Here is a 23,402-nt window from a genome sequence, read left to right on the forward strand (position 1 = left end):
TTGATCGCTGCACTGGAGACAGTAGATTCCTGCCCGGGCCTCTGCCTCCAACTGTATATTTAGAGGGCGGAGTCCAAGGAGTGTCTCCAGTGCAGCTGTTGGAGATGTTCGAAATCCTCCTGTGATACCTAAGCAAGCCAACCTTTGCAATTTGCTAAGTTCTGCCTTGCTTGTCTTGAGTTTAACTCTGGGCCATCATACTGTGGAGCCGTATGTAATTATGGGTCTTACAACCGCAGTATATATCCAATGCACAACGTGCGGTTGTAGTCCCCAGGTTTTACCAAACATGTTTCTGCATGTTCAAAAAGCCTTATAGGCTTTATTGATGACCTTATCCAGCTGTTTTTTCCATGTCAGTCCCTTGTCTAATACTAGTCCAAGGTACCTGACATCACTGGAGAGCAGGATCGTCTTATGGTAGAGGGTCAGTTCCTTAACTGATCCGTGTTGCAAGCCAGTCAACTCTAAGAAATGTAAATGCAAATGCCACATTTGTAGTTTGTATGCACTGTCGATGGACCGCCTCTGTGGTCTAGTGGTCAGAGTTCCTGGCTACAGATCCAGAGGTCCCGTGTTCAATTCCCGGCGCTACCAGATTTTCTGAGAAGTAGTGGGTCCACTCAGCATCGTGAGGATTACTGAGGAGCTATTCCAAGGAAACAGCAGTTCCGGTCTAGAAAACCGAGATTAACGGAGGTGGGGATCCGTTGCACTGACCACGCGACACCCTCTATCCGCAAAAGTTGGCACTAACTTAGCCGACAAACGGCGGTCCCTCGGTCGGTAGAGTTCGCTTGAGGACTACAGGTCACGGAGTTTTTAATGCACTATCGATGAAATGTTAGAAAAAGAAGGCGGAATCAACGATTTTGAATTTCGCATTTTTTAAAGAAGAGAAACGTCTTGTTTGCTAATTTACATGTACTTTTTAAAAATATTTTGGTTGGCATCGTAAGATTTTGAAGTTCTGAATTCATTTGTTGGTAACCAAACGGTAAAATATAAATCAACTTTAGAGAGTCTCCGTGCAAGAGAGAGTGGCACAAAGGACGCTGGAGAACGCGTCTGCACCGACTCGAAGCACGAACCAGACAAAATGCCAATGTCTCTCGAGTTCCGACTCCGTTCGGGGAACGTTTGTTTTCTTGTACGTATTTACGCGCCTCCACGACTGTTTCTACTTCGTTCGCAAATATCTGCTAACGCCCAATAACATTCTGCGCGCTCAACGGATAGGCAGGTTTGCGAATAGGCGCATTCGGGGCATATCCGATTGGGTACACTCCACTGGTGGCAGCAAGTTTTGTCCTTCTAAAGGATCCTCAATTCCAAGATGTAACACACTGTGTTTGATATTGTGACATGACGCCTGAAAGTCGCAATAGTGAAGACAACCTGAAGCCCACTGCTAGACAACGGCTCGGTATTCGTGTTTCCACACCAATGAATACGACTGAAGAAGCAGTGCATTGCATACAGAATCACATAGGCAAAGTATACAGAAACGTTTCCGTTCACGCGGCAACGAACCCCCAGAGCACAGTAGCAAAGAAGGCAGTAACTCTACTGCTGAAGGAGGTGACCTGGCAATCGCAACGTAACCGCAGTTTCCTCAATTTGTGTTCAACTCAGGCCGATAACAAATCTCGGAAATTGCGGTTGCGTTACGGTTGCCAGTTTCCTTGGTGTGGCCTTGCCCTAAGACTGTGTTACAACTAACTGTAGTTCTGCCCGTTGAATATCCAATAAATCGCTTCATCTAATCCGGAACCCATTAATTACTTGTTGGTTACCAGGATACGTGACAATAGTACTTCAACTTATAAGCACGACATATAATTAAAATTATTTCAGCAAGAGCGGCTGTACTGCACATGGACGAAGGGGCAGAGACTGACGCAGAGAAGATGAAGGAAAACAGACCCTCAAAGTCTTATCGCGAAACGCACCTAATGGTCATTCTAATCTTCTCTGAAGGCATTTTCTCAACTTGTATCGAAAGCCTGGAGCACTGTAAATACTGAATTGGAAGGAAGTGGGGGGAGCGGGCTTGGTCTCGTTTAAGCCATTACTCCAGCATTTGCTTGGAGTGACTTAGGAAAACCATCAGTGTATAGTCAGTATCCGAGCCGAAAATCCTGTCAGGGAACCCCACAAAAAAAAAACAGGAGTGCCGATGACTCAACCTCAACGTCCGGTTCCAAATACCCTGCAACCCACCTCAAACTTTGGCAGACTTTATGTGACGAACGCTTACTAAGGGATCATTTGTTTACACCATGGGTCGGCAAACGCATGAATCGGGCAATCACTGTTCCTGGGCGGCATGTAGAGTTCGGTGCAGGGCAGGTACATGGGCCTTTTAATCTCCACCGCGTACTGAATTTATGGTCCACAAACTCGTGTGGGTAAAGGGGCCGAAGCGTGAAGGTATCCGCTCCCTCATCTACTGCCTAGGTTTGGGCAAAGGGGCCGAAGCGTGGAGGTATCCGCTCCCTCATCTACTGCCGAGGTTTGGGCAAAGGGGCCGAAGCGTGGAGCTATCCGCTCCCTCATCTACTGCTTCGGGAAAGCTTGAACGTTAACATCCCCGCTGGAAAGACCGGGCAACAGCAGCAAAGCGCCACTTCACTTTCCGAGTCCAGGAGACGGGATTTGGTGCAATCTTCCACTGACACAAGACTGCGCAGTCGCAGGAAGTGGAGGGAATGCAAGCGAGACTGCCGGACTCCAAGGAGTGCGAGATCGAATCTCAGACACGCTTCGCGTGGGTGGTATTGATCTGCCTTAGGGATCCCTCTTTTCCTTATGTTCGTGTAATTATGAATGCGTCCATCTCGGATTTATGGTTACTGTGTGATCCGAGATTAACGGCCGTGGGGATTCGTTGCGCTGACCACGTGACACCCTCTAGCCGCAAAACTTGGCACTAACTTCGCCGATAAGCGGCGGTCGCTTGGTCGGTATAGTTCGCTTGCGGACTAAAATCACGGAGTTTGTTTTGTATGATCACGCAGAAATACGCAGGCTACAGGACTGTGAGTCACAAGTTACAGAGTGTTTCACGCCTCACCAAACTGGAATTTTTGCAACGACTCATCGGTCCACCACGCCCACGCGTGTCTGGGAGGGCCCGGTAGGGGCACGTCTAGTACTGTAAAATATACTTATAATGGAGCTGGGCCCTTCTTGAGGAGCCGCCAATTCTGTAGCTACTCAAGAATTTCCTAGAATTTTATGGAACACGAAGGTTCATTACCGTGTTCAAAAGAGCCCTCCACTGGTCCCTATCAATCCAATCAACAGTCTGTTGCACCTGCTCACGCTGGTTCGCTCGTGGATTTATTCTTGTCTTCTACCCTGAAGATGGAGGCGATACGTTTCCTCCGAAACTTCGGTTAACACAATATCTTCCCAGAAGACTGCTTTCTTAATAGTCACCGCAGTGACATATTTTACTTGAAGTTTTTAAAGACGGGGTGGCAACAACAGAGGAATAAAGAAGAAAACGCAAAAGGACGGAAAGGGATAAAGGAAAATGCAGTGCAAAGCGATATGTAGAGCAGAACTGGTTACTGCAGTAAGAATGCGGTGTGCACACGAGTTCTCCTAAAAACGACTGACAGCACGAATTTGGGGCGGAAGATATAATTCGGAAGGGACTGAAAGTACGAGTAAATCTTCGTTACCGGATAAATTTGTAAGCTCTTTAGCGATGTTGAAACAAATATACAAAAATAAACACGAAGCGAAATAAACAGAGGCCATGAAGAACAGAAAATGCTACTTGGTCTAGGCCGCGTAGGATTTTGAATATCTCGAATGCTGAGATGGAGGGGGGGGGGGTTGAAATTCCACTCACGGCATGGGTTACAAATAGCGATTTTCTGCCACTGTGGCGTTCTTGTGATGGTCTCGTCCTCCAAGGGTTCTAACAAATATTTATTCATTTTTTTTCTAAGTCACTGCGAATCGTGAAACCTTAAAACACTACACTATCACACCTGCCCATTGTGTGGCACAATGATGCGTACACAAAATTTCACAGTCGCCCAAATACTCACTAAAGTTGCTTCTTTTCATGTGTCTGAAGGTTCAAGCTCGCCAGCTGACACTATCCTTGTTTCCGTCCTGTCCACAGCTGCACATTCTATTTCATAAAATCAATCATCATTCCATCTATAACTTAGCTTTCCAAGTACTCTCTTTCGTTCAGGTATGCAGAAATTCTGTATTTATTTCTCCTATCTCCCCGGGCTTGCTACATGCGCTTCCCAGCTGCTGTTCTCTTGATTACGCCTATCCTGACAATATGAAAAAGCGAAGAAGTAAAAGTAAAGTAAAGCTATCCCTGTACCAGGCCGTGAAGGCCTACCAGGTTGTGAGACGTTGAGGGTCCCACATTATCTAGACAACCGGCTCAAAGATGGCGGTAAGGTTGTCAGCCTTACGCGCCGGCCGCGCTTTACTCCCCAGGAAAACTCCTGGTACTCATTTCTGTTAGAGTCTGAGTCGACCCCAAGCCCATAGTGCGGCTGGAAGGATTAGGTAAATTGAAAAAATCCAATGACCTCATCGGGACTTGAACCCGCGACCTTCCGGCTTGTAGCATAGTGCCTCGACCAAAAACGACAAACAAAACAAAAAAAAACTCCGTGGCCTGTAGTGCGAAAGCAAACTATACCAACCGAGCGACCGCCGCTTGTCGGCGAAGTTAGTGCCAACTTTTGTGGATAGAGGGTGTCGCGTGATCAACGCAACGAATCCCCACGGATGTTAATTTCGGTTTTCTAGACCGGAGCCGCTATTTCCTTGAAATAGCTCTTCAATTATAGTCATTAGGCTGAGTGGACCCCGTTCCAGACCCACTACTTGTCAGAAAATATGTTAGTGCCGTGAATCGAACCCGGACCTCTGGATCTGTAGTCAGGTACTCTGACCACTAGACCACAGAGGCGGTCATGATAAAACGACCGTGCAACAAAAGCCTCATCTCGCAATCTAAGTCTCTGTGCCTAGCACCAACAAAGAATTCCTTCCTTGCTAAGATTTCTTACTAACACACTCCCGCGCAAACAGATGAACTGCGTGCAGCCATGAAAGAAACCTGACGTCAAACGCGGCTTCTGAAGTACAGCGAGGAGACTGCACGTTTCCGACTGTTCAGAACGCACAGGAACTCCGCCAACACGCCAATAACTAACGCCCTTCCCTGATCACATTAGCAACAACACACGCGTCAATGCAATTAATCAGTTATTTAGATGCTGCTGAAACGCTCCACCGGCTCGACTTACTTCATTCATCTGTGATAATAACACGCGACGGATATTGCGTTCTCTGACGAAACCAAATCGCCCTTCTCACTAAATGGGGCAGCCATTTTAACGGCGGACACGGAGTATGCAACGCTGCACTTCCTACGCATCCTGTTGTGTGTTATAACTAGGGTATTGTTGTGTCGATACAATAGTGTCTACTCGTTTTTAAATACAGAATATTGTTGTGTAGACTGCCATACTTCTATACATTATATACCCCATTTCTACGCCGTGCCCCGAACTGGGGGAGGGGGCGGATGAGCATGAACAATGCGCATGAATTCAGCTAAGATAAGATTGCCCCTGCACAAAATGCGAAGTACTTTTGTGCCGAATGATACGAATACCAGCACAGAATACACAATTTGAGGCGGGAGCAGCAATAGTGATGGCTACGGACTTGGAAGGTCGAAGGGAAGGAGTTCGAGTTCCGGTGGGGTCCAGACCGGTCCCAGGGGACACCCGGTCTCGTATCCAATGTGTAACCGGGGTTCTTTCTCCCGGTGTAAAGCGGTCGGGGCGTGAAGCTAAACACTCACCTCCAAATAGTGTCGAGGTCAAGGATTCGCATTCGAGTCACCGCGCTGCATCGCATAAGCACAGGAATTTCAACTGTTCTTTGCCTAGTTTTTGACATATACACGCAGTTTCTGAGACTGATGAAGTTTACTACACCTACAGAGAATTTGGCACCCCTGCATACAGACTCATATACATATATATATATTGCTAAGTAATGACTATCTGCACAACGGCAGTTGCTAGGTAATGGCCGTAAACGGTAACACGCGAATGCTGTTTTCTATGCGGTTCGAGCGATACCCACGTGACACAACAGAACTGCTGGGAACTGTACGGTCAGTGCCTAGGCTATATAACTAAAAGCAGCTACAATTACGAGAGTCTTGGGACGGCTGACAGAAAAGGAGGAGGTTCGTATGAGATGCCCGCGTGACGCAACAATACAACTGCTGGAAGCTGTGTTCTCTGTGCGGTCAGTGCCTAGGCTATATAACTAGAAGCAGCTACAATTACGAGAGTCTTGGGACGGCTGACAGAAAAGGAGGAGGTTCGTATGAGATGCCCGCGTGACGCAACAATACAACTGCTGGAAGCTGTGTTCTCTGTGCGGTCAGTGCCTAGGCTATATAACTAGAAGCAGCTACAATTACGAGAGTCTTGGGACGGCTGACAGAAAAGGAGGAGGTTCGTATGAGACGACCACCAGCCTGGGAGACTTGTGAGTCTGTCGCCGGCGAGCAAGAATGTTAACACGGAAGCTGGGAAGGCTATGGTGTTGGAAGCCGTTACAGGACAACCGAGAGAGATACTGCAGCCTGAGAAGGCTTCGTGCGTGTTGTAGTGTATTGTAGTGTGTGAATTAGCGTTGCCGCTACACTTGCTTGCAGTTACGATCTGTAAGTGTTAAAACAAATCCAATTACCCAATACAAACTCCGTCTATAGTCACTCCGTACATGTGGCAATATAGTTCCACATAACTGTATGCAATGACATAATTTCAATAAATGTTCTTCTAAATCATCAGACTGAAATCCTACAGAACTGATACAGAAGTTACTAAGAAAACTGCAACTAGAAACGCCTCCTTCGTTCCTTTACGACTCTTAACGAAATGGTAGGAACAAGTCTGGGTGAAACGTTGTGTCAAGACTGTGTGAAATATTGTAATCGCGTAAAGAAAAAATTGAATTCTTGTGCACAGAGGGGTTACTGGAGGAATCAAATGACGACGTATATGAAAACAGGAGTTGAAAATGATGACAAGGAGACTCCATTTTAAAATTCTTCAGTTCAGGTTTTCTGACTGAACCTCTGTCTCTATGGTATTTTTCATCATTCCCATGAAGGCTTATGCATCTCTCTGATCTCATGCACCTCAGCTGATGTGCTGTGGAGTACCTCACAAGTTATTGTGCCAAGTTTCACAACCAAGAAAAACTAACGTGTAAAATTATTGTTCTGTATATTTGACCTCATAAATCTCTGGGTATGAGGCAGTGACAAACATTCCAGAGTTTCTTCATGCATATTATATTTACTTGCCAGTATTATTACCAATACTGGATGAAAGCAACTCAAACATTTCCTACCACGTACATATTTCTACAAAGATTTCGCTTCTGAATTGCTTCAGCTATTCAATAACTTCAAATTACCGGACTGGATGACATCAAGAAGTGAGGAGCCAAAGGAAGGAGTTTTCTTGGTCTTCAGGTTGTCAAACACTTCCTTGGTCAAATACTTCTTGAGCAGAGACTTGCTGTCGGAGGCAGCCAACTTGGCGTAGCCAGCTTCCAGCTTCTCCAGCACTGCTGCGTCCACCATAGCGTCCTCACTGCAACAACAGACACAGTTCCCGTTAGCAAAATTCCTTGCATATTCGCTACCTTGTCCAGGTTATTCAATGCCGCTGAAAACAATACAATCGATAACTTGGGGTCGACTGGGTCCTGCGAAAACATTTCAATCTTTATATACTTTATAAAGGGGGTTAGGCGTCATAGCAGTGCTCATTCTTGCGCGAGCAGGCGCCAGCACGAATAAACCGCGCCGTGTGCTCACTCTAGCATTCAGCATTCGAGTTCCAATTCGACTGGCACAGTTATCCCATTGTTACTCTTTCTCGTACGAGTTCGGACTTAAGCAGAGTTTTAACTTTCTTTTTATTGCTAGTGGGGTGGGACTAAGTTCCTTGTACTGCGGCCACTTCTGGCCTATTGTACCAGCCCCAGATGATAGGTGAGGGTGATTGTGGAGAAAACCCGCCCCAGCGCCACTTTGTCCACCATAAATCCCACTTGACCAAACACTGGAATCGAACCCGGGCCGCCGCGGTGGGAAGCCAGCGACTAACCGCTTGAGCTATGGCACGGCCCGGAGTTTTAACTCAGTTGAGACGGAAGCACTGGGCTTGACTTCAGCTGAATGTTCTCCTTTTCAAGTGGAGTTATGTAATACTGTGACATGACAGCTAAAGCCGGAATACTGGAAAATACGTCCATTGCTAAGTAACGGCATAAACACATAATAAGATAGCATAATTAACACGTCTCCTTGGCAAGACATGCATACGCAACAACAGAAGAGCTATTGGAAGCGGCGTTTTCTGTTTGGTCTGCCCTGAGGCTGTATAACCAGAGGCAGCTGAGAATTCTGGTCGTCATACTCAAGGGGCGGTATAAACCGCCAGTCGTAAAGTAATTGTGAATGTGCACTTAGATTTGAAACTCATGTATGCAGTAAATTCAGTCTTGCGCCTGAAGGGTTGGAAACTACGCTATTCCAAAATGGATGTTTAGCGTTCAGATCTCCTGCCAGCAGCGATTTACGTCTAAAGCTTAAGAGCTCAGTCCAGCCGTGGCCTGGGGACTTACACCACTTCACTATTGCCAATCGGTATGCAAACCCCTGTCGCTTCTACTGAAACAAAAAGAGGCAGGTCTACATGGTTATGGGGCATGCCTTTTCAAGACGCGATATAGTCTTAGTGCGTGCTGTAGAGAATTGTGGAGTGCGCGAATTGGTAATAGCGTCATAATGAGCTGTAGTTTCGGGTTTAAGCAGTCCAATAAATCCAATTACCAACCCAAACCCCGTGTCAAGTCATAAAATACATGGTGATATATTAATACATACAAAATATTTTTGAAACATTAACTTATTTTCCACCCACAATTCATGCAACGGTGCATCAGAAGTTTCTATTCACTGACGCCCCCGAGCCGTCTGTTCAGTTTAAACTCGTAGCTATCCCTGTTAACAGACCGTGGAGGCCCATAGGGTTGTGAGACGTCGAGGCTCTAACATTTTCTAGACAATCAGCTCACAGATGGCGCTGAAGTTGTCAGCCTTACGCGCCGGCCGCCCCGAATATTCCTGGTGCTCATTTCTGTTAGAGGCTGAGTCGACCCCAGGGCCATATTGCGGCTGGAAGAGTTAGGTCAACTGAAAAATCCAATGATCTCATCGCGAGTGAATTCAGTAAGGTATACCCTGCAAATTCTGAGCTACTAACAGCAAAAGTATCTAGTGTGAACCCAGAGAAAACAGTTTCCACAAGAGACATAAATTTTTTCTTGCGTTTAGATTTCCCTTCTCCCTACATGTAATTTGGTTTCGTTTGTTTCGCAATAACTGCACACATCTCTCTAATGGAAGAACCTCGATGTAGGTGACAATTTATTACTATCGCTTGTCACTGGCTAAGAAAGAACGTTCTTTTGATCTTCATTCGAAATATCACAGCACATAAGTTACACCAAGACAGATCTTGCAGCACTAATCTGTCGAAAGAGGAATCAAGTAAATAATAATTCAGTTTCTATCCAGCTTTCTAAATTTACTGCAAGACATGTTCTACGCACAGCAGTCTCTTTCAGAATCCTAAACAGTTCACCAAGAGCCGATGCCGGTAGCACTGCCGTCTGAGGCCAATCAACAGTGCGATCGCCGGTTCATATCCCACTGCAAGGGCATGGACGTCTGTCCTTTCTTTCAACTGTTGTCCTACAATGGAAAATTACTTCGTATTCAAATGTTACCGGTTACACCGTCTCACGTGTTACATGTCTTTCTACAAAACTCATCAAAGGTCGTTCGCTTTAGGATCGTTACATATTATACCTTTTAAAAAAAGTTTAGACAAATATGGTCATCATCAGGTGTTTAAAATTATAGCTGAAAAAACTGCTGTGCCTGTGATCATGGCTTTCGCTGTTAATTTTGTAATGTATGTCCCCTCCAAGCGCATGCGTATCTGTAACATGTATAAATATCTCCTATTTGAACTTATGTATACAAGGTGTGTTAATGCGTCATATGGTTACTTGTTTGTGTACTTACTTCAAGTGACGGGATGTTCTTCCTGTTGTGATGTGTTCTGTGTCTGCTTCACGAATGCTTGCTGAGCTGAATTGAGTCCATATTTCATTATGTGTATGTGTGACTATCTGGTGTTTGCAATTCTTGTAATACTTCAAATGTCAATTCATGTGCAATACGTTTGTACTCATTTTATACGATACTTTCTAGTGAGCTTAGATATTTTCTTTTTTTCTCTTATTTTTACGACTGTCGTTCTGTCATACTTCCATATGCGTGTCCTGTAGTTAATATATGTGACGTGCTACATGACGTCCCTCGTTGCGCAACGGCTGCAATGGGAACGCATACTTCAGCGCCAACGAATACACGCGATTGTTGAGTTCCCAGAGCGACCAACTGAACGCCAAGAGACCGTTGGTACGTTAATACATAGAACACGTGAACTCGAACCCTGGGAGCACCTGCCGCACCCTTCCTGAGGACAACAGTAGCTCTTCATAACACAACAATGAGCACGCGACAAACTGGCGTCCATGCTGAAGACAATGTCGCTTTCCTGTGGTCTCCACACACCACAGAGTTGACGCTGCACCAAGTTGCTTTCACCTTTTCAACAAAAGACGACGCAGATATGAAACATCCCCCCCCCAAAAAAAAGTCCGTGTCCTGTAGTCCGCAAGCGATACCGACCGAGCGACCGCCTATTATCGGCGAAGTTAGTGCCAACTTTACCGGATATATGGTGTCGCGTGGTCAGCGCAACGAATCCCCACCTCCGTTAATCTCGGTTTTCTAGACCGGAGCCGCTGTTTCCTTGAAATATCCCCTCAGTTATCCTCACGAGGCTGAGTGGACCCGTTCCAGACCCACTACTTCTCAGAAAATCTGGTAGCGCCGGGGCCAACAACCTTACCGCCATCTTTGAGCCGACTGTCTAGATAATGTGGGACCCTCAACGTCTCACAACCCTATGGGTCATCACGGCCTGTTAGAGGAATAGCGTTTTTTTTTTACTTATTTCATACTCGTACAAGTAGCAAAACGTATACATCTTGGACCAAATATAATATGTAAATGTAACATACAACGAAGTGACTAAACAAATATCTTTTTCAGATCAATTTGTGTACTCATCTTTTTTGGCGCCCTTATTCGTACTACATGTCCCGCCTATCTCATCATCCACGATCTAATAGCCGTAATAATACTTGGAGAAGAGTACAAGTTATGAAGCTCCTCATTACGGAGTTNTTAAGTTGGTTAGTATGGACACCACACAGCGACGATGGCACGATTCATAAATGTGGAGCGGCTGGTATGAGGGGGAAACCATAGTACTACAGAAAACCCACCCCAGTGCTACTTTGTCCGCCACAAATCCCACATGCTGTGGGATCGAACTCGGGGCGCCGCGGTATGAAGCCTGAGCTATGGCACGACCCCTGTATAAAGTTACAGAGTAAACACGATGTTTACAAATTATGGTATTCAAGTTTTAAGTAGCGAGAACAAACAAAGAATTGTCCTATGTTTGACAGAGTGGGCTTCAAAGCGGAAAAGCCCACTTCGCTTTCTTACGACAAACTTGTCTCGTTTAAAAACTATTAACATGATTGATGGGTTATATCCACCACCGCGTCACTTCTGAAAGCCCATGTAAGGAGGGGCTTCATAATTTGTACTCTTCACCAATTAGATTGCTATCAGACTAGTGACAGCGGGATGGGCGCGCTGGGTCCTCTCTGTGGCAAAACGCACACAAAAAGAATTTTCACTTCTCCATGTACCCGTGTCTAGGGTCTACCCAACCAATGAGTACCTGAGGCTCTTTCCTCAGAGGTAAAGCGGCAAGGGCGTGAAGCTGACCACTCACCTCCAACTAGTGCCGAGGTCAAGAAAACATGAGCCTATACATCCACTCCCCCATACGCCTTCATGGCGTCATGCTTTAATTAGTTAAGTTTAGCTTTTTATACAAACTTTTATATGGACACCTGCAGCAACTAGACCTATGGGAACACACAGCCGTTGATGGGAGCGTGTTTGGGTGTGGCCTGCATTCACGTGAATCGTAACGGGCTCTTGAAAACAGGGCAATGACTCTTCGGCTTCCAGAAAAGGGGAATAATTTTTGGACCTGCTAAACGGCTGTTAGCTTCTTTCCATGAGGTCAGTAATCAATGAGCACAAGCTGGGCTGTCAGAAATGGCGACTTGAGGGCCTCTCGACACGTAGTGGCTCAAGTACCCAGAACTGGGCCTGTCGGTATAGCTGCGGCTGATGTCCGGATGTACCGGGTGAGTCCACATTCTTTGTAACAGTTTATGAAGAAGCTCTGCATTTACGAATTATTCTCAAAATTACCTCTATTACGTCCCTCAGCAGAATTAACCTCTTGAACTCTGCAACAGACCCCCAGCGATTTCTGTGTAGAGAACTATTTTAAACACTACCTGAATTCATTTCAAAATTCAATGGTCATTCAAATTTGATACTGCGGGTACATAAAAAGTTCATAGAATTACTGGGGTTTTGGACTTCTTCCATCGTACGGAATTTTAAGTAATAGAGACACGACGTTTCGGTAACTGCATCTGTTTCCGAAACGTCGTGTCCTCTATTATCTAAAATTCCAGATGATGGAAAAAGTCGAAAACCCCATGAATTCTGTGTGTCATCCACCATCGTCATAACCCTTTAGAATGTACATAAAAAGTCTTAAGAATTTCATTTTAGTACTTTTGAGTTGTAACTAACACCACTTAACACAAAGCTCAACTCGAACTGAAGTTGCATTTTCCCAAGCAGCTCTGGGTCCAAATAACAGATATCAAATCGGCGAAGAAAATCACTGCAAGCCTTTCTATCCCGAAAAGCACCCATGATAAATTCTGTGAGACAGGCAAGTTCGTGAGGTCTTAACACGGCAATTTTTTATGTTGAGCAACGGTGGGCTCCGATGCAGGAACCACGATGGCTGGGTACACACCTGACGTCACAAAAGATAACTGTACATTTCGTCGAGTGCACTGTTCATACTGATAACTACATAACTTTACACGAGGATGCCTTATCTGCTTGTGTCAGCAAAGATTAAAACTTAATCAGCACTGAAAAATATATGATTTCATTGTCCCGTCTGGGTGTCATGCCAAGGGCAGGAAGAATCCACATTACGTAACAGAGCTTCTCAACAACCTCCGGCATGATCATTTTGGAACGTAAGTCGCTTATCTATTACCATCAGCCTACTCTGCGTATTTACCTGAACACCTCTTTCGTCTTCCTCGAGGAGGAGGTTTTTTTTCCTACTCCTCTTAGTCTCTTCATTCTCCTGTCACAGCATTCGTCAGGGATCCTGCCTCCTCCCACTCTGCCCTACCGTTCTCTTCCTCTTTGTGGGGGAGAGGAGGAATGCATATTGAAAGCCAGAAGGAAAGAGACCACTGGGAAGACCAAGGCGTAGGTGGGTGGACAATATTAAAATGGATCTTAAGAGATATGGGAAGCGGCCTCCGTAGTCTAGAGGTAACGTTCCCACCTCATGACTCGTGGTACGCGAGTTCAAACCCGGCGGAGGTCGTAGAATTTTAAAGGGCGGAAAAATTCAGGGAACAAGTCCTCCGGGAGGGACTTTAAGCCGTGGGTCCCGTGTCGTAGATTTACGGCACGTAAAAGAACCTCATATCTCCAAAGGAGGTCACTGAGCCAAATTCAAGGACATTTCCCGCCCAACAGTAGTCTCTATCGCCCATGATAGACGGGGGAAGCATTATAGACACCGCCAAGCCAGTAGAGGTCGAACTCGCTGGCTCGGTCGGGACTGATGGTACGCACCAATATCGGTAAGGTATAGAGACTGGTAGAATATCATAGAGGGAAGCACAACGGACCAATACTGGTCTAAGTGCACGGGGATACCCACCCTCTCCAATAACTAACTAACTAGAGATATGGGATGGTATGGATTGGATTGATCTGGCTGAGGATAGGGACCAGGAGGACGCTTGTGAACACGGTTATGAATCTTCGGGTTCCATAACATGCTGGGAAATTCTTGAGCAGCTGCAGATTTGGCTGCTCCTCAAGAAGGGCTCAGCTCCGAAGTAAGTACATCTTTATGACGGAACCTGCGTCAGAACGCCTTCCAATCTCAGGTCTCCCTGTCCTGCTCTGCATCCAGTCAACACGTGCTCTCCGTCCCTCCCTGCAGGCAGTAAAATCCTTCGAACAAGTGCGGTCGCCACGGAACGGCCAACAAAGGTAAGAACCTCCCTGTATAATGTCTATGTATGTACAGTTTGGGGCCTAAAACGATAAGTAAAATTTGCGTACTAACATAAAATAAGACCGAATATCATCGGCTGAGAAACGTGGGTTTTGGGGTTGGCGACCAGACCCATCCATGTAGCCTTACATGCCGATGGCTTCAAGAAAGTCTGACATTGGAATCAGTCCAAATAAAGAACAAGCCATTATTTACAAGACTTTAATAGGCATACTAAACAGTTTCATCAGAAGAAGTGGCGAAAATATTATCCTACGCTCAATCAGTTAAGACATCTAAATAGACGCTTTCCGGTTGTTGAACCAGACACTCAATACCGCTGAACAAAAAAAAAACGCCTAGTCCATATCGATCCTGAGGTATCACATCGTGGCGTGAAAGCCAAACAGTTTAATCAGAATAAAGAGCCGTTATTTGGTTACGACACAGTAACAACTCATCAGCGTAACGGTTCACAAACCAGAAAGGTGTTTTCTGTAAGGTCCGCGCGGATAGCGGCGTCACCCAATAACTGTTGGAAGCTGTTTTCTGTACAGTCCGTGCCGAAGCTATATAACGAGGACCAGCTCATCTGCCATTAAATCCCGAGTGGAGGCGCTGTCGAATACCACCACCGTAGCCCTGCGAGTCGTATGACGGGACGAAAAGGGAAGTCTCGAATCTGAGATAGTGCAATATTGTCACAACTTCCACGGAACTCAGACCGGAGAATGACTGCGCTGGTGAGGACCAGCAGCAACTGTAAACGACAGACCCGTCTTCTCGTCAGAGAGAGCGCCCATATCAACACATCTGCAACTGTCTGACAGTAATAAAAATCTGATCGTAATCCCCAGATTGCTGCTTTATTCCAAGACAGACTGGCCGACTGACCGTCGGTCGTTATCATAAGTCTCGATTCGACTCGACTGCCATTTAAGATTTCTCATAGACTTAGGCCCCCTGAGGCTCATCTTACAGTGAATAGACGAAATATCCCCTTTCTCAATCATGTAAAATATCTAAGTGTAATCCTCAGTAAGAGAATTACATGGAGCCTGCACACAGAAATGACTGAAGTCAAGGCCTTCAAGACACTTTATTAGAATCTACTTCCTTTTCAAAAGTGAGTGTTTAACCGCCAATATTAAACTAACTTCCCAAAGGCTCTGCTAAGATCAGTAATGATATACGTTTGTGCCTCCTGGGAATTAGCGGCAGACACCTACCTCTTACAATTGCAGCGCCTGCAAAACAAGGTTCTGCGCACCTGCGCACCACTGGAAATTTTCCAGGGCGCACACCGGTCTGTGATTTGCACACGGCTTTCAACATTCCGTGTATATATACGATTACACAATAAAATCGTGCAGGCAACAGGCGAAACTCATACACAATCAAGAGAATGAACATACTCGCTGCATAAGTCATGGTGAAGCCAGACACAGAAAATATAAGAGGCTGAAACTGGGCGACAGTCACGCTTATGACCGTTCAAATGACTAAGCTGCCGTTGTAGCATAAGATACGTAAGATAGGCATGATCTGCTCTGTATTGCCTGTACTGACAGAGGACTTGTGTGTATGTGCGAAATGTACACTTGACGAAAGGCCAAGCATATTCGTTAAGAGACAAACCCATTTTCTCGTCAGAGAGGATGTTACATAAGGGCTGCTAGACACAACAGATCACTGTGGTCGCGGTGCAAGGGCCAAGAAGGCCCACTCCTTATACATTCACTCATTCATTCATTCATTCATTCATTCATTCATTCATACATAAGAACTATCATCGAAAGGGTTCAGTTTCAAAAAAATCTCTGGTCGTGAGTCTCAAGGAGTTGACGCCAAGACGAACTGACTGGAGGTAAACCGCTAGTCGTAAAGCAACTTTGACTTTGACTGCCATTAAGACCGTCTTGAGACGACAGTTGGAAGAGGAGGTTGAGACAGGTGCCAGCCAGTGAAAACAGGAGCCCCTGAACACGGAAGCTGAGGAATCTACGGCGTCAAAGCCGTTACCAGACAACAGGTGAAGACTTAGTGCGTGCTGTAGTGAATTGTAGTGTGTGTGTGTGTGTGTGTGAATTAGGGACACTGCTGTAGGCACTTGTAGCTACTATTTGTAAATGTTCAATAAATCCAATTACCAATCCAAACAGTCTCTTGTCACTCGATCACGTGACACTATTAATATACACCTCCAATTTTTACTATCCATTTCCTTAACAGCCACCTAAATATTAATCTCCCTATTCCTTTTCGGTCATCCAAGCTGCAGTGTCCAAAGAGGTTCCTCTCAAAATTTTGTTATGTATTTGTAGTGTTCTCCATCCGAGTGACAAATTCGCCCAACGTGGACTTCTGCGTCACAGTATCCTCATACAGAATGAATGGCCTGCCGCGTGGTCTAAGGCATGAACTGTCTTCGCTCACTCGGATACCGGGATCGTTGGTTCGAATCCCACTCAAGGCATGGATATCTGTATAAGCGTTTATTCTGGGTTTGTGTTGTCCTGCGTGTAGGTAGCGGCCTTGGAGTCCTACCGTCTGTGAAAAATGATTAAGGAACTGAGTAAGAGGCTTGGGGCCTGAAAGATGCCACTGGAAACAAAATTACAGAAATGACCTCAATCACAACATGGCTGCCTAATGCTGTAGAATTTGCCACTTAATTTAACCCATCCTAAGCCCAAATATTTCACAGAGCACTTCGTTTTTAGCGAATGCTTGCGGTATGATCTTCCCAAAGAGTAAAATTAAATAAGCTGTTCCTGTACTTAACTAATTAAGCACTATGACATGAAGACGAATGGGGGAGTGGATGTATAGATCCACTATTATTGACCTAGGCACTAGTCGGTGAGTGGTCAGCTTCACTCCCTGGCCGCTTTACCTCCAGGGAAAGATATCCTCATACCCGTTGGGCAAAACAGAGGCAGTCCAACCGCGACCACTCGGCCGCCCAGCCGGTTGAGAGTCGCTATCCCGACTTTCCTCCCATAGAGTAAGAACCCTACTTCACATCCATACAAAACAAGTGATCTTGGTCTTGGTCACAAAGTCACAAACAGGCAACTGTACATAGGCATATACTCGTATATTATAAAAGTTGTCTCGCATGAATGTAACAAAAACTTAAATTATTTTTATCACATGTTTCGACTGCATATAGTCATCAACAGGTGCAAACACATAATTACTGCAAAAGCATGTACACACGTTGTTTCGTCAAAATGCGATGCTGCATAAAAGTGTAAAAAGAGACATGAAGCACCATGAATTGGTCGGATCCCAGGCACTCCCATAAAAACGCTGGGGACACAGGGTGCAGGGCAACTGGGGACACAAGGGTTTCACAACGGGATGTCCCGGTGGTCAGCGTGAATCTTCTCCGCAGTCCATTCGTCTTGGAGAACGGAACATTGTTGGGCCAAATCTCAAGTTTCTAACTTTTGCGTTTGTTTCTCCGCTTATTTAACGACACTCATAACACCACACGTTACATAAGGGCAGGCTCGCTGTGTCGAATTGCAAAGGGCGTGGAAGGCAGATACTGGCCTGCAAGGTGCTTTCCAGAATGTTAGTAAAGGAGCGGAGGAAACCCACGAAAATCTGATCCAGGAGAACATAAAGGTGGCCCATTCTCGGAACCAGTAATGGAACCCTGGTCCCCTGACCACAAAACAGTTTAACCACTGCACAGCGAAGTTAGCAGCAAGTTTAATTTTCATGACAGGACGATCAAAGGGAAATGATAGAATGCTTCGTGCTATTGTACCTGTGCAACCATCAGCAAAACTACACAATAAAATGCACGAGAAACAGCCATCATATTAATATTAAAATTAGCCTACATAAATCAATCCTTAGTAACTGAATTTCTTTTTCTGCATAATTTAAATACATACAAAATTGTGGGAATCCACACGATTTTAATTAATATCGCTATTTTATTTCATGATTTGCCTAATAAAGAAGACATTTGTAAGAATGTTTTCGATTTTCGAAACTGCCTGCTACTGGATGTATGTGTACAGTCGATGTATTTACGCAACAGTACGAAACGCAATTGTGCGCAAGCTCAAAATGGCAAAAAGGGAGCGGCCCATGCACAGCCTCCTAGATCAATGATAAACTGCACGCGCGGGAAAACCAAGAAGGCGGTGAATCATGCAAATGGAAAAATCAGAAGAGACTGAGTAAGTACCATAAGGAGGGGGCGGGGGGGCACTCCTCAGTAGTTCAACATAATTGACTAGTTACAGAAATTATTAATTTCCAAGATATTTACCTGTTTCATAACGAGACATTTGAAAAACTATGAGAATTAACATCCTACATTTAGAACTCGATACGTAAATATAAACTGTGTACAGCAGTGCTATGCCTCGCACCGCGCTAGTTAATTCACTCTGATGTTCGCATATTTCCATCCCACAAAGCAAAGCGTTATATGTGCCAGATAATTACTGAAGGCCGATCATTGGCAGGAACGTAACAATATGCAATCAGCAGCCTGAATTTTTCATTTTCCCGAACACTTCTCGCGTGATGTTAACCTCGGCGCGCTCAAGACCCCTTATTATTTTCATCCCGGATGAGACTGGGGGCACGAAACATCCTGATATGGCAAATGACAAAGAAACTCCGAATTTCCCGACACAAATACCACCGATGTGATCGTTAAAAGGGTAAATAAAATTAAGCTGAAAACTGTAGAGCCCTATTACCAATTATCGAGATAACGTGAACAGAAATTCTGGCACTGGGGTGCACCCAAACGGTTTCCACAAGAAGAGGGCTGGTAGAGGCGCCATGACGAAAATCGATAGTTGTACCGCCAGTTGCGGGCGAAGTGAATTTCCCACTGGAGTACAGGGCCCAACCCTACTCTTCCGCGCTTGTCAAGTATTATTTACCCTTTCTAATTTCACTGCAACACTGGTTATGCCAAAAATGTCGATCTATCACTGGAAATTTGATGTTTGCATGATTTATATATGAAGTTTTGCCTCTTACTATGAACCGGCCCTTTAAATAAGACATATAAGCCATGGCTTACTTAGCAGTTACTTATTCAGACTAAACTGCTGTTATAAGCGAATGTAATTCTAACTACTTAACACTACTCGTAAACATCAGGAAATTTCAAAATGGTTACAGCCTCTAAAAGTGGAACAGCAGTGCAAGGACAGTCCAAAAGACATCTTCTGGATGTGTCATTGATGACAGAAATCATAATTAAATGTCGAACACTTAACTGTGTTTAAACACAACACGCGATCATCAGGTGACAAAAGACTGCAAACACGTTCTTACTTCAAAACGTCAAGAGTAGCAGAAAAGTTTCACACCCATTCGTGTAGAATCCGAGCTATAAAATATCCCGGATTCTACACGACAACTACCAATAGCAGCAGCAGCAGCAACAGCAAATCGCCTTGACGTTACAAGTGACTGCAGGCTTCCTAGTAGCGAAAAGCGAGTATTTACCTCTGCACGTCATCTTCGTTGGCTGCTCTCGCCGGAGTATTGGCCCCATTTGCACCCGTCGCTTCCGTTTTCGTCTTGTCCTTCGATGCACAACCGCCCATTGTTTGTTATAAATATTACAATTACGAAGTGTATAAAATTATAAAAATAATCGTTGTATACAAAAAAGCTTCTTACCCGAGAATATCAAGATTTTATGTATATCGGAATGTAGACAGAGTAAAAACGGAACTAGCACGAGGCAACGACTAGAACCAACTACACTACACTGAACCGAACTATGGGTGTAACTGCACGGTAACTACAAGGTGAGAGAAAAACGGGAAATTTTTGTATAAAAAATGTTCGGTCTCACGAAACTGGCATCCGTGCGTCCATACTAGCACAACGACCCCTACACTAACAAACTAACTGACAGGAGGAAAGAAGAAGCCACTCTGCCTCTAGTTCTGCTAACCGGCTGGATGTGGGACGCGTCTGTTGTACGCAGACTGTGAGACGGACAGACGGACAGTCAAAGGGACTACCCCCTCTTCAACACACACACAACGCCCCACCGAAAACGATCGATACTGGAAGCACGCGGAGTGCTCGAAAAGCGGGAACCAATGGACAAACACTTCACATCGAAATTATCCAATCACGTAATGTTTCTTTCATTACCGTGCCCAGAAGTGTGTTCAGTGCAACAAGAAGAGATAAATGGTCTTTTATCTCATTCACAAGTGTTCTTAAAAGTTATGATGAAATGTTATCTACTTTGTTTGATAGACCTAGGCGCTGATAAGAAGTATTTGAGTTGCCAGGTACAAGAAATTAAGTCACTGCACGTTTCTTCTGAAAGGGAAAAGCAAACAAATACGTCAATCTGTCTATGCGGCTGTAGGTTATTTCTTCGGGTCCGCATTAAGAAGAGCTCATCAAGAACTAAAACTTCCAACTCCATGACGAGATATTTATCCATACAGCAAAGCCTGCAACAGTGGATCAGTCTACAGTGTAATGTCTTGCAACAGTCAACCCGCATGAGGGGCGGGTGGTACAAGAACTGATTACATGAAAGCTGATGCCCGCTCTATTCACTTCTCATTTGCAGTTAAATGAGCCATACTAGGGCTGATACAAATTAGAAGTCTAATGCGGTAAAACCTGTTTACAACAGAATAACCAGGTAACTGTGTTTTTCCCATTTCACACACGGGTCACGCGATGGTGTAGCTGGTTCATGCATTATGCTACGAGCCGGAAGGTCGCGAGTTCAATTCCCGATGTCATTGGATTTTTCAACTGACCTAACCCTTCCAGCCGCACCATGTACCTGGAGTCGACTCAGCCTCTGACAGAAATGAGTACGAGGAACATTCCTGTGGGGTAAATGGAGGCCGGCGTGTAAAGCTGACCTCACCGCCATCTGTGAGTCGACTGTCTAGAAAATGTGGGAGCCTCGACGTATAACAACCTCCATGGCCTGTTAGAGAGAGAGCTTTTTTCAAACTTTTTTCTTTTAATACAGGTGCATGTCAATAAAATCCTGCATATTCCATCCTTCATAAAACATGTATTCTTTTTGTGTTGCACTCCGTTGGGTGCTTACACCGCAAAAACTGATGGGCGTTTTGGGGGTTCTAGGCATTATCTGCTGGAACAAGAAATACAAACAGAAAATTCATGTACTTGCACTACACTGCACATTTCCAACTTTCAGTCCTACTTAAATCCCCTTTCCCTTTCTATGCTTTTGGCCGCCCATTAAATGTTTCTGTGCTTATCCTCACAGTCCGGGCAAAATAAGGGTTGTGACGATGGTACAGTAGTACAAATATTATGTTTCTGGATATTGGCCATCGTCCTATCTTTATTTGAAACTCGTGGTATTTGCGGCAGAAGGGCCGCGCCATAACTCAAGCGGTTAGTCGCTGGCTTCCCACCGCGGCGGCCCGGGTTCGATCCCGGGTCTGGTCAAGTGGGATTTGTGGTGGACAAAGTGGGGCTGGGGCAGGTTTTCTCCGAGTACTTCGGTTCCCTTGCCAGTCTTCATTCCACCAATTGCTCCACAATCACCCTCACCTATCATCTGGGGCTGGTACAGTAGGCCAGAAGTGGCCGCAGTACAAGGGCCTTAGTCCCACCCCACTAGCAATAAACAAAATTTGCGGCAGAATCTGCAAGGTCTAACCTTCCTCGCGCGCGGGGTATGGAGTCCGGGTGAAACCTATCCCATTTTGGCACAGGAATTGTCATTCTGACGTAAATTCCAAGGAGCAGTACATAACACTTGCACGAGCAGGTTTTCAAGGTCTCTCTTCCCAGTCATCACTATTACAATCCCAAACCCAACAAAGATATTTGTCCAGTGAATATGTAAACCACCCCTTTAGGGGCTTCCGTGGTAGCAGAGCGCATTTCATTCAATTCCCAAGCTATATCGGCAACATCCCTACTGGCAGGGTTTCCCTTGCTTGGCAGGCAGGCGCGAAAGTCTGGATAGCTACGGCTGACGAGATCACCCTGTAAATATACTGCACTGAAAATCTTCAGACGATGTTCACCGGAAGGAAGCAACTTACCGGCCCCAATAATCAGCAAGGATTTACGAGAAATTAGAGAGACCTGGTACAAGTACAGAGAGCGGCTAATGAGACCTACTGTACTGTTACCCTTTCTGAAACTCTATGTGCTGAGAAAGTTCCGGAACACGTGTTCCTAAACTGTCAACAGCGAAAACATTTGCCGCATGTCGCGCGCAATACTGAATTGATTATATACTTATTTACTTCCAAACAAACAAAAAAAGTGAATGCCGCGGTTTTAGTCCGCAAGCGAACTATACCGACCGACCGAGCGACCGCCGCTTGTCGGCGAAGTCGGTGCCAACTTTAGCGGATAGAGAGTGTCACGTAGTCAGCGCAACGAATCCCCACGGCCGTTAATCCGGGTTTTCTAGACCGGAACCACCATATCCTTGAAATATGTCCTCAATTGTCCTCGCGAGGCTGAGTGGACCCCGTTCCAGACCAACCACTTCTCAGAAAAATCTGATAGTGCCGGGAATCGAACCCGGACTATTTGTATAAACATATTTTATAATTTATTTATTTAGTCATTCATTCAATCATTTAGCAGTGCAGTGCAGAACTGGCACAGACAATTTAAAAATGTAAGTGCAATGAGGTAAAATTTTACGATAAATCGTATCGTCAATACTCCAGACAATATCACACCTGTCACACCTGCGTGACGTCACAAGAAACCTAGCAGAGATGTGATAGCCGAACAGTACGAATTCTTCGAACCCACGGACAGAAGGAAAGAAACCTGGGTAGGAATGACGGCGCCTCGTTGTGGCCAGCCAGTCCTGAACCGCAACGGGGAGTGCGTCAACCCATTACTGACGGGTACGTGGCATTTTAATGAACTGCACGAGGTTTCAACGAAATGTCTTCACTTACAAACCTGACGCTCCGCGGC

The 23,402-nt window shown here is 45.3% G+C and overlaps 1 protein-coding gene across 3 annotated transcripts in view; it reads right to left on the reverse strand.

Moving 5' to 3' along the window:
• Nucleotides 1-23,402, reverse strand: part of LOC111863183 (arginine kinase) — a 189,294-nt gene that overhangs the window by 24,503 nt on the left and 141,389 nt on the right. For 2 of the 3 annotated variants that reach the window (XM_023849251.2, XM_023849252.1), the window contains exon 2: nucleotides 7,504-7,682. In XM_023849251.2, the coding sequence (XP_023705019.1) occupies nucleotides 7,504-7,682 (179 nt within the window). Of the gene's footprint in view, nucleotides 1-7,503; nucleotides 7,683-19,934; nucleotides 20,051-23,402 lie in introns of those variants that run through there. The other variant, XM_023849250.1, reaches the window with a different exon arrangement.

The sequence above is a fragment of the Cryptotermes secundus genome, unplaced genomic scaffold (assembly GCF_002891405.2).
Source record: "Cryptotermes secundus unplaced genomic scaffold, Csec_1.0 scaffold501, whole genome shotgun sequence".
NCBI classification, from domain to species: Eukaryota; Metazoa; Arthropoda; class Insecta; order Blattodea; family Kalotermitidae; genus Cryptotermes; species Cryptotermes secundus.